The 12,881-nt window shown below is 35.6% G+C and overlaps 3 protein-coding genes across 3 annotated transcripts in view; 1 reads left to right on the top strand and 2 right to left on the bottom strand.

Annotated features, from left to right (window-relative positions):
• The window catches only part of LOC105164700 (vacuolar protein sorting-associated protein 32 homolog 2), a 5,028-nt gene extending 3,159 nt beyond the window's left edge, over positions 1 to 1,869 (top strand). The window contains exons 5-8 of the mRNA XM_011083419.2: positions 51 to 142; positions 628 to 742; positions 823 to 1,006; positions 1,602 to 1,869. Coding sequence (XP_011081721.1) covers positions 51 to 142; positions 628 to 742; positions 823 to 1,002 — 387 coding nt within the window. The 3' untranslated portion in view covers positions 1,003 to 1,006; positions 1,602 to 1,869. The remainder of the gene's footprint in view (positions 1 to 50; positions 143 to 627; positions 743 to 822; positions 1,007 to 1,601) is intronic.
• Positions 2,540 to 4,474, bottom strand: LOC105165053 (transcription factor MYB6). Its single transcript, XM_011083928.2, has 4 exons — positions 4,355 to 4,474; positions 4,080 to 4,236; positions 3,660 to 3,789; positions 2,540 to 3,541 (listed from the first exon to the last, which is right to left on the bottom strand). Exons 2-4 carry the CDS (start codon positions 4,213 to 4,215, stop codon positions 2,938 to 2,940), a joined length of 870 nt encoding a protein of 289 aa, XP_011082230.1. The 5' UTR covers positions 4,216 to 4,236; positions 4,355 to 4,474; the 3' UTR covers positions 2,540 to 2,937.
• On the bottom strand, positions 10,161 to 11,707 carry LOC105164701 (zinc finger CCCH domain-containing protein 23). Its single transcript, XM_011083420.2, has one exon. It carries the CDS (start codon positions 11,522 to 11,524, stop codon positions 10,424 to 10,426), a length of 1,101 nt encoding a protein of 366 aa, XP_011081722.1. The 5' UTR covers positions 11,525 to 11,707; the 3' UTR covers positions 10,161 to 10,423.

Genomic DNA, 12,881 nt, shown 5'->3' on the forward strand with positions numbered 1-12,881 from the left:
TTGCTGTTGGTGGGTTCTCATGTTAACTTGAACTGGTACTTTTGTTGCAGATGATAATGCTAGAGGGGGCAAAAGCTACAACAGAAACTGTTGATGCTTTGAGATCTGGAGCAGCTGCAATGAAAGCTATGCAGAAGGCAACGTAAGTTGTTTTGATCCCAGTATGCCTTGTTAATTATGATTGAGAGTAAACAGTTTTGAGCGGTTAACCAACAAATTCCCCACCACACTTGATGCTGTCCCCTATACAATGAACTCAAACAGACAAGGGAAGGAACCACCCAAAAATAAATTAAAAGATTATAAAATTTTGACTGGAAATGAAGAAAGACTGTGTGGAGAGTATGTAATATAGCTTGACTGTTTCACGTAATCATATTTATTATTCATCCAAGTAATCGTTTAGTATAGACTTTTGGAGGCTGCAGCAGACCACTGCATTTTAATGTTATATACATAAACATGGTATGGCTCAATTATCGATATGTTGCCCTCGTGATGCTTGGATAATAAGGAAAAGTGGTTTCTCACATTAATATGAAGAAAAATGTGTAACGAATGCCACATGCTACTTGTCTGACATGCTAAATTTTGTCTTCTCATATTCTCTCCTGGCTTTTGCTGTAGTAACATAGATGATGTTGACAAGACAATGGATGAGATCAATGAGCAGACCGAGAATATGAAACAAATTCAAGAAGCACTATCAACACCAATTGGCGCAGCAGCTGATTTTGATGAGGTATGCTGTAGTTTCTGATAGCTTCTTGTTGTCATTTTTTCCTTTTAAGAGAGTATATGTTATTCATTCACCTTCTGCAGGATGAATTAGAGGCAGAACTTGAGGAACTTGAAGGAGCTGAGCTGGAAGAACAGCTTCTGCAACCTGCTACAACAGCACCTGCTGCTCCTGTTCATGTTCCTGCCGGAAGGCAGCCAGTAAAGAAAGTTGCGGATGAGGATGATGAACTCGCTGAATTGCAGAGGGAGATGGCCCTTTGAGGAGGTCATTTCCTCACCTACTCTGTTAGTTGCTAATTGTGTTTGTTGGTTGCATCCTGATATATTTATGTGGCACTTGTAACAAAACCAGCATGTCTAACTGTGTTAAAGATTTCGAATGAGGAAGATTAAGGATATAGCAAATGAAAGGTGTGTTGAATTATAGGATAGCAATGTTGCATTGATTTAATAGGTAAATAAACAAGCAGTAACAGCTAAAAATATTTGGTTTTTGGGTTTTTGGTGATTTCTACAGAATATATTGCAAACTTGGCTAAATTGTTAAGTGAAATTTTGTTATGTGTGCTTTAGCAGTGGTTATTGCATGTGCAGTGAATAGCCTTCTCCAGTGAATATGCAGCACAAATTTTTTTTTCTAAGTGTTTTCCAAACTTGAGCTCTTTGAATTGATGCAATAACGGTTATTGTGCGTGTCTTATTTGGAAAAAAGTAATTTACCAGTCAATATATACAGAATGACTGCCTTGTTGTCAGCATAGTTGCATTGGACTGAATACATACATTGTAGCTTTTAGATGCCACTATGATCAGTAACTTTATCAAAGTTAATGACCGTTGTTTTGGTTGCTGCTTTGCAGATATCAGTTCCGAAATCTGAAGAAACTGTAAAAATTGGCTGTACTGTATAATTGAGATCATAGCTTGAGCTGCTGCCCCCATTTTCAGATCAAAATTTCATGGATGTGCATTTTTCAGACAAAGATGTATAGATGACATTAATAATTTATTTTCTGTTTCTGTTTGCTGGGAAAGAAGTGTGTTATTAGCATGCATTATTCGGATATTTGGGAGTGTATGGAATGCACTTTTTTAACATATTCCCTAGATCTTTTGCATTCTTGGTTACTCCACTAAGCAATTTATGGTTTCAAGCATTAAATTGTTATTTCTGTTCCAATATATTTACATACCCTACATGAATGAAAACAAAAAATCTTGTGTCGTGTAGTAATATTCATGAACTTCAGTTGTATCCTACACGTACAGGAATGAAAAGACCCTTTTGTTACAATATAATTGTAGTTTTTGGCCTGGTGGCGATTCAAGTCATTATGTTCCTCGGTACTGTTGAGCTTAGCAAATGTTACTGCCTCTCTTTGCCGTCAGGATTAACAATAATTATTAGCTAGACATGAAAGGTTTTGAATCTCATACTTGCGCTCCTTGCTGTTTGTTTTAATGCATGAATTTCCATTAGCTAAATTTATGAAGAATAGTAAGTAGTATAAGGTTAATTACCTCCTATTATCTAGTTTTAAAGATATCATCCTTCAGTGACTCCTGAAAACCATATTAAATTTGGCATTTGACTGTCATCTAGAGTGTGTGAGTGTGTGTGTGTGTGTGTGTGTGTGTGTGTGTGAGAGAGAGAGAGAGAGAGAGAGAGAGAGAGAGAGAGTGTGTGTGTGTGTGTGTGTGTGTGTGTGTGTGTGTGTGTGTGAGAGAGAGAGAGAGAGAGAGAGAGAGAGAGAGAGAGAGAGAATCCTTGGTGCATAGTCATAACCTCATGCAACTTCCATGACATTGACCAACATGACAGACGAGAGATATTGATGCTATACTACTTTTCTTTTCTTGTGTCTGGCACACTAGAAAGGCAGTAGACTGCCATTAAAATTCAGACCCCACGATTAAAATGTACATGGTATGAGAAAATTTGCATCATAAATGATCAAAAGTATGCATATATGTATAAGTTAATCATATATGTATTCTTGCCGTAATACTTCTTGCAAGCAATTTTATCATATGTTTCTGTCCTCTGATCCAACCAAGTTGCCGAAACTACTAAATAAGAATAAACAAAAAGAAATCATCTTTCTTTGGCAATTCCTAGGTTCCTTTGCTTGCATTCATTTGTTTCATGCAAATTACATCACAATACTAGTTAGCCATATGAATTTATGTTGTCCTTTATAGACTTTGACTCACTCCTGGTGGATTAGAATCAATATGGAAAATACTGAACAGATCTGCATTACCATCAGCTCCAAGGGCTTCCTCTTGAGGCCAAATGCTACTTAGAACTTCATATGAATATTCATCCCTTGGTATTCCATTGACTCCGTAGTTTTCATCCATTGCTGAAGCGAATGGCATGAAAGGGCTTGAATCTTGGTGGGATGGAGAAAAATAGTTACTGTTATCAGCACTTGAACAATTACTTGACCCTTCAAGAATGAATCTTGAGAAGCTAAAACTTATGGGTTCATATGGAACAGTAATTTTGGCATTGGCATTCACTAGGCCTGCAGTAGTGTTGTCAGCTAGAAATGGCGTTGGAAAAGTTGGAGAAAACGCCAGTGAAGTTGTTGAGGCATGGAAAGTAGTGGCCTTGTCAGGAATGGTGGTGGTTGTGATGGTGCCGGAGGTGGCAATGGTGGCCGTTTTCACGTTAGTCTTCATCCGAGGAGTATTGCAGTCTGCTGGCATGAGCTTCTTTTTCAACTTTGTGTTCCAGTAGTTTTTCACATCATTATCTGTTCTTCCTGGCAGGTGTGAAGCTATCACAGACCATCTATGGATCAAAAACAAAAGCAAAAGTAGTCAAAACTTATAATAAGAAAGAATAATTAAGCAAATTCACCTAACTTTAATGATCATCATGAACTTATACAGTGTGTGTTTGAACTTGCCTGCTTCCTATTTTCCTGTATAAATTGCATATTACATTTTCTTCATCTTGTGTGAAAGCTCCATGCTTAATATCTGGTCTCAGGTAATTAAGCCATCTGAGCCGGCAACTCTTTCCACAACGCTGAAGCCCTGAGACCAAAGAGTTTATAAATCAACCAAATAAGGACAGTAAAAATTTAGCCAGATAAGTGATAACAATAAGCTGGTTTGTGAATTGTTTGAAGAAATGTATTTAGGAAGGAAATTCTGCAAAGGGAAAGTAAAGCTTATGTAGACCTCAAGCAAATGATCTAGCAGCAAGAAATCAACCTTGAATCCTTTAAGTGAGAGTTTGAGAGACAAACTTACAAGTCCAGTACCAACAAACACAAACTTGATCATACAGGGGGGGGGGTTGATATGTATGTATGTGTATATACCAGCCTTGTGAGGCAGGGCTATCCAGTTCCCCCCAGTGCCATGGTTGTGAAGATAAGTCCTGAGAGTGGCATCCTCTTCTGGAGACCAACTCCCCCTTTTCACTTTGCTCTTGTCACAGCAAGGACTTCTTCCCATTATCTTCACACACTACAAACACTAAAAAACACAAGAACCTGAAAAGGGATTTGTGGGACTATGTATTATTTATAGAGTTTGCATACACACGCACACACACACACACAAGTGAAGATCAACATCAAGACACTGAAATTACCAAGTATGTTTCAAAAGATATAAAAGCACCAGTCTTTTCCTGCTCTAAGACTGTTGTTATTGTTGGTCTCTTTTATGATCTTGACTTTGCATGACCCCTTATTTATTACAAAGAATTTTCAATGAAACTTGTTTCTGCTTAATGATCAGATTAAAGACTGATATATGTGAGGCACATAGTCAAAAGTTAAGACTTGTACTTGGAGTCTGCCTTCTAGACAGTAACACAATTTCCTTGGTGAAGTTTCCTCATATCTTCCCACCGGAGCCTCGAGCTAGAGGCTGTATGCAAAATGAGTTCTCCTGAGTTTTAGGCAATTATACATACCATCTTTTTAGTTGAAAAATTACCGATATCCCCTTTATTTAACGTTTGTCTAACAACAAGCTTAATCAGTTACTCTCCGTTAGCTTTCCATCTATTTTTTTTCTGGTGAACTGATCAAAATGTTCTATGAACTGTGAATTATAATTTTATTTAGTTTTTCGAAATCATTTATGGTCTACGTATGTAATCTTTTTATATTTTTTCAATTTTAAAAAAAAATACAACAAGGGCAAAATTGATAATTTTAAACCTTCATCCCAAAGTTACATAATTTCATCAAATGCAAATGAGGTATCTAAAATCAATAAGAGATTATATCCAGACGTCATGGAAGCTTGTTTTAATTTACCCAAACAATTATTTAAGGCTTGCTAACCAATATTTATGTGATGAAGTATTCAACTCAACTTCTCGACAATCAAATCAAATTAAAAGCAAACATCTATTACACGCATGAGTGAGATACGATGTTTGATATACCAAATATATTTTTATTTTTTAAAAAAAATAAAAAAAATCAGCTGTTTATGTTGCCTTATTTGGTTATCAAAGGCTTATGATGTGATTTATAAGCATGAGAATAAAATTGCTAAATTGGAGTTGGGCACATGCATGACTGATCACTACCATTGCTTTCTTGGACAGACACATCATCAGTTGAGTGTTTCAAATATTGGCTTATGTAGTATATATCATAATGCCTACATATACACTCATGTTCAATTTTCTATCACCCTTTTTCCTCTAATATCAATTTATTTTATATAAAAAATAAAACACATAGTACCACCATGTTCTTGAAAAATATTTTGTATAGATTTGAATCACAATATTGCATGAAAAAAAAAAATTAACAAGTCTCCTTCAATTGCAAAATAAGGTGTGAAGACTTTGTAAAAGATTTTCTCTTTTCAGGGTTGAATTTTTTCCCCTCAAAAACTTCTGGTGTTGGAGAACTTTTTTCTTGCTTTGTCTTCAAGCCTCTTGAATTTTAGCAATTTGAGGCTTCTTCTTGTGCTTGATTTAATGCAGTGCTGTCATTTCACTGTAAATATGTAAACTATAACGAGATTTTTTTATTTTTTTAAAAAAAATAGGAATACCTTTTTAGAATTAATAACCGTATAATAAATACTTCTTTCATGACAGTCTATTGTAGGGAGTATTTATTAAACAAATTTTAATTTTGGAAAAATATTTATAATTTTTTTATAAAATAAGAAAAAATTTGTAATTATACTAAATCTTAAAAAAACCATTATAATTCAACTTTAAATAATGTATCTATCAAAGGAGAAAATCTCCATACCTTTTTCTACAATATATATATATATATATATATATTAATAATGTTTTTTATTATGTTTCTACATCACTATGTAAAATAATTAGATTTGAGATTTGAATGAAAAAATGTAAAATAATTTTTTTTAAAAGAAAAGTTTATTGCAGTGGCTTTTCCTTGATGGGCTCAATTGTGCCCAAGAAACCAAACCAGTAAAGCCCATTACGTGAATTTTGATCCATCAAATGGCCCATCTAATTACACAAGAGTCCAAACCCACCCAGGCAATAGGGATGGCAACGGGCAGATTTGCCACAACGCGAGAATCACCCCGCCAGCAAAATTTTGAATTTGGACTTGCTTCAAACCCGTCCCGTTGAATTTGGTAGACCCGGTTAATATTTTAAGATATTAAAAGAATTTTTAAAAAATAATACCACCATAACATTATAAATATGAGATGATAATATTATAGAAAAGTTAATATTTTTTTTTTGTAAATTTATATGTGCGTGTTTTAGGAATTCAGATATTAAAAATTTTAGAATATGTGTTACTTATATATATATTAAAACTTTTATACACTATTTATATCATTATTTTAAATTATGAAAATATTAGATTGATGTGCTATAAATAAGCATAAATAAAGTAGAAATACTTTTTTATATACGTACAAATATATTTTATGTAAATATGTATAAAGTATACAAATAATAATAATTAAGGGGAGTTCGGGTCCAAACTACTAAGATTCAGACCCGTCCTAAGATATGTTTAAAGATATGGTGGTCGGGGTTCAATCTGGACCCATTGCCATCCCTAGTTGTTTCCACTTTTCATAAATCTTTTCTTTATCAATTTTTGAATAATCTTTTTTTTTTAGACAAAAGCGATAATTACATTATTAATTCAATATTTGAATAAATTAAGTAACTGAACAAAACATTAATTTAATCGAGGCATTAATATAAATAGGAATTATATAATAATAAATTCACACAAAAGTGAGACAAATAAACATAAAAAATTTAAATCCATAATTTTGAATTAAGTCATGAGACAACAGTGGTAACCACTAAACTAGCATATCATTGGTTTTGACTAATCTATTTGATTTGATAATATGCGACTTTCATCTATCCGTTTGATAGAATCGTAAATTGAGAGGATGAAGGAAGCAACACCGCTTTTAAAAGTGTAATCCTTCTTTTGGATCCAAACAAACCCTATAGGAACAGATATAACACAAACTCAATTTTACCATTACTTCAAAAAATTCTCAATATATAATTGAAAGTCCGAATCAATCAGAATTGCTTTTCCACTCCAGACATCACACAAATTTCAGTCTCAATGTTAAACATGCACACTATCCTCAATTATGCAAAGAAGCGTCCCCAATGCCACCCACATTTATTATCCACACAATAAAAAGGTTGGTGTGAGGGTGTTGAATAATGTGGAGTCACTTTTATGAAGAAGGAAAAAAAAAAAAGTAATTATAATTCATTTTTTAAATTATCTAATTGTAAATACAATTTTATACTTAAAAATGAGTCGTTGTGACACACGCGTTCCTGCATGTATATAATAATTAATATTTATGCTTTAAAATATATTAGAAATAAAAGTAAAATATATCAATCAATACATTACATTAAAAAAATAATAAATAATAAAGAAAAAAAAGAAAATTAATTTATCAATTGATATAAAAATTTGAAAAATTGATAAGTTAGTTATCTATTAATTAAATGGTATTTTTGACTTTCACACCAAAGATTAGGATTTTCGGATCGGGTCGCTAGGTCGAATGCTGGGTTGAGATCGCTGAATCCCTCTTTTAAGTTACCTGAAGTGGATCCTGAGAACACAGCAAACGTAAAACTAGCCGAGAAGCCCTCGGCGATGGCCCTCCGATGCTTAAGTTAGAAAAGGTGGGGTCAAAAATAAGATAATGAGATCGAATGAGAGCACAAATATGGCGATAAAAATAAGTGCTGAAAACGTATTTGAATAATCATAAATTAGGATATTTATACTTGTACGGTACTCTCTATATGCGCGACACGTGGCCCCAATGGAAACAGGCCACGTCACCCCCTGCATAACCTGCTACCGCCGCTGCTGCCACTGTGCACTGGGCCCCACCTGCGCAGTCATAGGGTGCATGTAGCTTGCCAAAAATAGGGGGTATTTCTGTAATTATGTAATTTTTCTCATCATACAGTGTTTTCCAGAAATCATTATTTGTGAGTATAAAAAGTTTATATATATATATATATATATTAGTAGTGATATAAATTAGTATAAATAAATTATGAGTATGGACTTTCGGTTTCAGATGTTATCGAGTGTGTGGTCCATTTCAATTTATGAGTGTTTTATGTATCTTGCGACTATTCGTTTCTTCCTTGAGCGTTTCTCTATCCTCAGTATCTCGTCTTTATTGATTATGGTCGATTGAAGAGAGAGAGAGAGAGCCCAATATAGATATAGTGGGCCTAAATCAATGTGCGGCCACTGAACTATGGGCAAGAAATTTAAATAGGAGATGATTACACTCTCCTTCCATGATGTTCGTACAATTACATGTAAACTCCATGTAGTTGAGAAATTATATTTAACAATTCTAAAATTAGTTTTCATTTAAACTGAATTTGTTGATATTTACAAAAAAAATTACATGAAAATTGATATTCGATTGACTTATTACTGACTTATTGCAGGTCAGATATTTTTTGTAGGTCTAAACTACCCTTATAACGGTGAAGATATACATCCTCGCATACATTAGTGCGTGAATATAAGTATGAGGATAATTTGATCATAAAAAAATTTATTTGACCTGTTATAAGTTAGTAATAAATCAATTAGGGTAAATATTTTTTTTTCAATTTTTTTTATTAATATCAACAAATTTAGTAGCTTTTGATTAACAAAAAATTTGTTTATTAGACGAAAGTAAATGATAGAAATGTTAGATTTAATTTTCCAAATCAGATAAAATTTATGTGCAATGCGATCGCAGTTTTCTATTTTATATTAATTGGATAAGAGTGAGGAGTAAAGAGTTGGAAGTATTGACTATGAATTGTTGCTATATTTATTTTCTTGGCGTACTTACTTCTAATGTCGTCATTATGTTTACAAAGTCGTGTCGTATAAATATCCCATTTCCATTCCATGCATAGCTTGTGAAGAGTAAGATTCCAATGTTTCAAAGTGTAATTAGGGATAATTACTTTACCATGACTTCAATTTGGGCATTCTTCATTTTGTGTTTTTTGACATGATTTTTATAATTGTGAAATATTTGGATTTATAAACTTTAAAATATATCATTAATTATTTGTGAGTTTATGAAATATCATGTGCAATTTCTAACAATAAATAATAGCAGATGAGTGTTTATGATATCATTTCATAATACAGGGCAAATTGAATTTTACCTAAAAAAGAAATTAGATTAACACCCTCTGTATTCATTAAGGCTAATTATACTGCATTTTCTAATGTTTGGTGCAGTTACAAGTTATTTTTTTTATTTAAAAAATTATATTTAGTATTCTTGATGTTAGTTTACGTCCAATAAATAAATCTCCCAACTACTAAATAAATTCATCAAAATTGTTGATATTAGCAAAAAAAATTTAAATATTTATCATCGATTGATTTATTGTAAGTGATATTTGAGTGTAATTTTTTGAAAAATAAAATATCCACATTTAATTACATCAAGTATCAAAAAAGAACAATGTAATTACATTATCCATAAAATTAAAAGTTGATGCTATTACCCACGACTTACTATCCATAGGTGAACATAGAAATAGTCGCTGTTCTGGTGCAATAAATGGGTAATTAGGATAAGATCAAAGAGAACATCTTTATCGGTTCAAGTCCCTATCAACAGATCAAACCTTTTTTACTTAGTCCAATTTAGGCAGATAAAGTTATTTTGTAAGCATATTTTATACAGTTGCTACAGTGCGTGCAGCAGCCATTACTGTTGAGCGCTTTCAGCTTATTTTTAGGGTTTATGAACCGGATTCGTAATTCATTCGTCGGCGGCGGCGGCTCTCAAACAATTCGAACAGGAATTTTCTCATTGTTAAGATTTGAAGGGAGAAGCAAAATCAGAACACTCAAATGCAATGGCATTCAACATGTTGAAAATGAGACCACAACTAATTACGCAGCCTGCGCCAACAACTTTCAAATTGTTATGTACAAATATTACAAAACTTTGCAATTTCCCCTTCCTTTCTCTCGATAGATCCGAATAACAACATAGAGATATATTAGATATTAATCAGAACAAAACTTAACCCGACCCGACAACTGTATTTACAGGAAATCTTTAATGAGTCAGAACTCAGAACAAAAAAATACATATTCACAATCGGTAGAGTTGAGTTTAATCCAATAAAAAGGCTGCCCTGCCCGATTCCTCATTTAAGGAGCTCCGAGACCCACCCGACATCAGGAACCGCACCCGCCGACTCCACTCGGCCAACCCGGTCCAATGAATTCTCTCTTCCTAGTTTAGCGTAGATTTTTTCACGCAGCGCTCTGCCTGATTCGACTCTCTCCATCACCGGCTCCTCTTTGCAAGAAGTTTCCCATGAATCGAACGGATTGAGTGTTGGACGAGTTACGGCGCGGATAGGAGTTGTTGGCAGGCTCATGAATCCGGGTCGGACACCTGACGGGCTCCGGGGCGATCCAAACCCGAGCCCCCAAGACGGTGGACTCATACTCAACCCCATGCCCAGGCCCATTTTCATCTTGTTAAGCTGCAGACCGCGCATTGACTCGGTGAGTCGACCTAGACTTAGTGATCCGCCTGGTGAGAGCGGCGGCGAACCGGACGTTGGAGACAATGGAGGAGAATACAGCGTCGATTTCGGAGAAGATCCTATCGACATGAACGAGTCGTGAGTTCGGCCCGGAGACGCTTCCGGACTATACGGCAGAACACGGAGCTGCTCAGGTGTGTGAGCAAAGAAGCAGACCCGGCGCCGGCAGTGGGTGCCATCCTTACAGGGCTGCGTACGATAGCGAGCTGGGTGGAGCCAGCACTCGAATACGCCGTGCGCGTACTCGCAGGCATCGCCCCTCTTGCACGAACCCTTCCGAAAGTCCGGGCACGCGTTGCCGGAATAGTGGTACTTACGCGGGTCCCTCCGGCGAGCCTTCTCGCCAGGATGAGCGAACGGGCACTCGGTCCAGTCATGTGACCTGGCACGTGCGCACTTCTTCACTTTAAACTCAAACATCCGGAAGTTATCGCATGAGAAGGCGTCCACCGGAACATCGAAATCATCAGAATCTTCGTCTCCCGCCTGTACGATGTCGTCCTTGTTGGACGGTAGGTAACGCTGCAGAGCGGCCAAAGCGTTCTCGTAGTGGGAAGCATCAGGGCTGCTCGCGGCAACATTGTGGGTAATAGGAGAGTGAATGTAGGCCGTCGGATCTTCAAAGTAATGGTAATCCCAAGATGGGATTTCGACGGTGGGATTTGACCGAGGAGGATCTCCGATCATCATCATGTTTTACTCCACAATTTTATTCTTTCCCCTCACTCTAGTGGCACTGTCATAATCGCCATGGATTGGCACGAGGAGGACCCAATATAAACTGCTTTTTTAACCCTGGTTACTGGAATTTTAACTCGAGTGTGGTTAGGTTAAAATATCTACTGGCTATGTATGGGTTGGATGGATTTTTATTTTAGCCCCCTCGGCTGCATCAAGTTGTCTAACAAGTTGGGTTTAAAGAAAATAAAAGAAAGAAGGGCATGATAACTAACCTTACCTTGTCATTCACTCCAAATCCGCACACCCTTTATCCAGTTTCAATGCTTGTTTTTTACGGGGAGATACAGATTTTCTATGGGCCCAATTCCAATGTTTCGTTCGATTGATTTTTTTTTTTAATAATTTCTTTTACATCCTCTATTTCACTTCATCGTAATTTATATAGAATTACATTATTAATTTTATTTGATTAAATTATAATATTGACGCTCCGTAGATGGAGATATCAAATATAGTTTATTTCATATATAGATTGTGTTTTTTTATAATATAATAAATAATTATATAATTAATTTGTATCTAAAAGTGTATTTGGTTGGATCGAAAAATAGAGGAGTGAAAATAAAAATAGATGTACAAGAGATAATCTTATATTTGGTTAGAAGAAAAATAAAAAATTGAAATAAAACTCGATATATATGAAACTCCTCCAACATATAATTTTGTTTTGAATGAATAAAGTGGAAGTATATGATAAAAAAAATAATAATGATAAATAGGGAAAACAATTACATAAAATTTTTTGATGGGCATTCCAAAAATCTGGTGCACTTGTACCTTGTGTGCCTTTATTTTACCCCTACAGCAAATTCTGGTACACTTATACCTTGTGTGCCTTGATTGTTACCCTACGCAACAACCAATGCACAGTAAGGCAGGTGGGCTTGCACTTGCACGATTTCTACACACAATCACGCCAACGGCCACACCTTGGGTTATTGCTGGGGCCCACGCGCTATGAGCTAAAGCCGAGCCACAAGGATTCAACTTTGAAATAAAAGGACAGGTGAGTAGGTGGGCAGAGGTGTGGTCGCAGGCAGGGAAAAATATCCAGTTTCCTATCCTGTCTGCCAAATCCAAGAGAATCTGTACGGGAGGCCAGGTGGCACGGATCTGTCACGTGACATGAGGAATAGGCAGTCAAAGGTAGGTACACGTGTCTGGTGGGGTGTCGGCGTTGGAAAGCGACGCGTGAATGCGTGGCCTTTGGTTTTTGGATATGGATTAGCTTGTGCTTGTCCCTCCCTCCCTCCCGTTTCAGATCCCTCCCTCGTGATTTTGACTCTTCTCGCTTTCCTCTAAACCCTTT

This window comes from Sesamum indicum, linkage group LG6, assembly GCF_000512975.1.
Source record: "Sesamum indicum cultivar Zhongzhi No. 13 linkage group LG6, S_indicum_v1.0, whole genome shotgun sequence".
Taxonomy (NCBI): Eukaryota; Viridiplantae; Streptophyta; class Magnoliopsida; order Lamiales; family Pedaliaceae; genus Sesamum; species Sesamum indicum.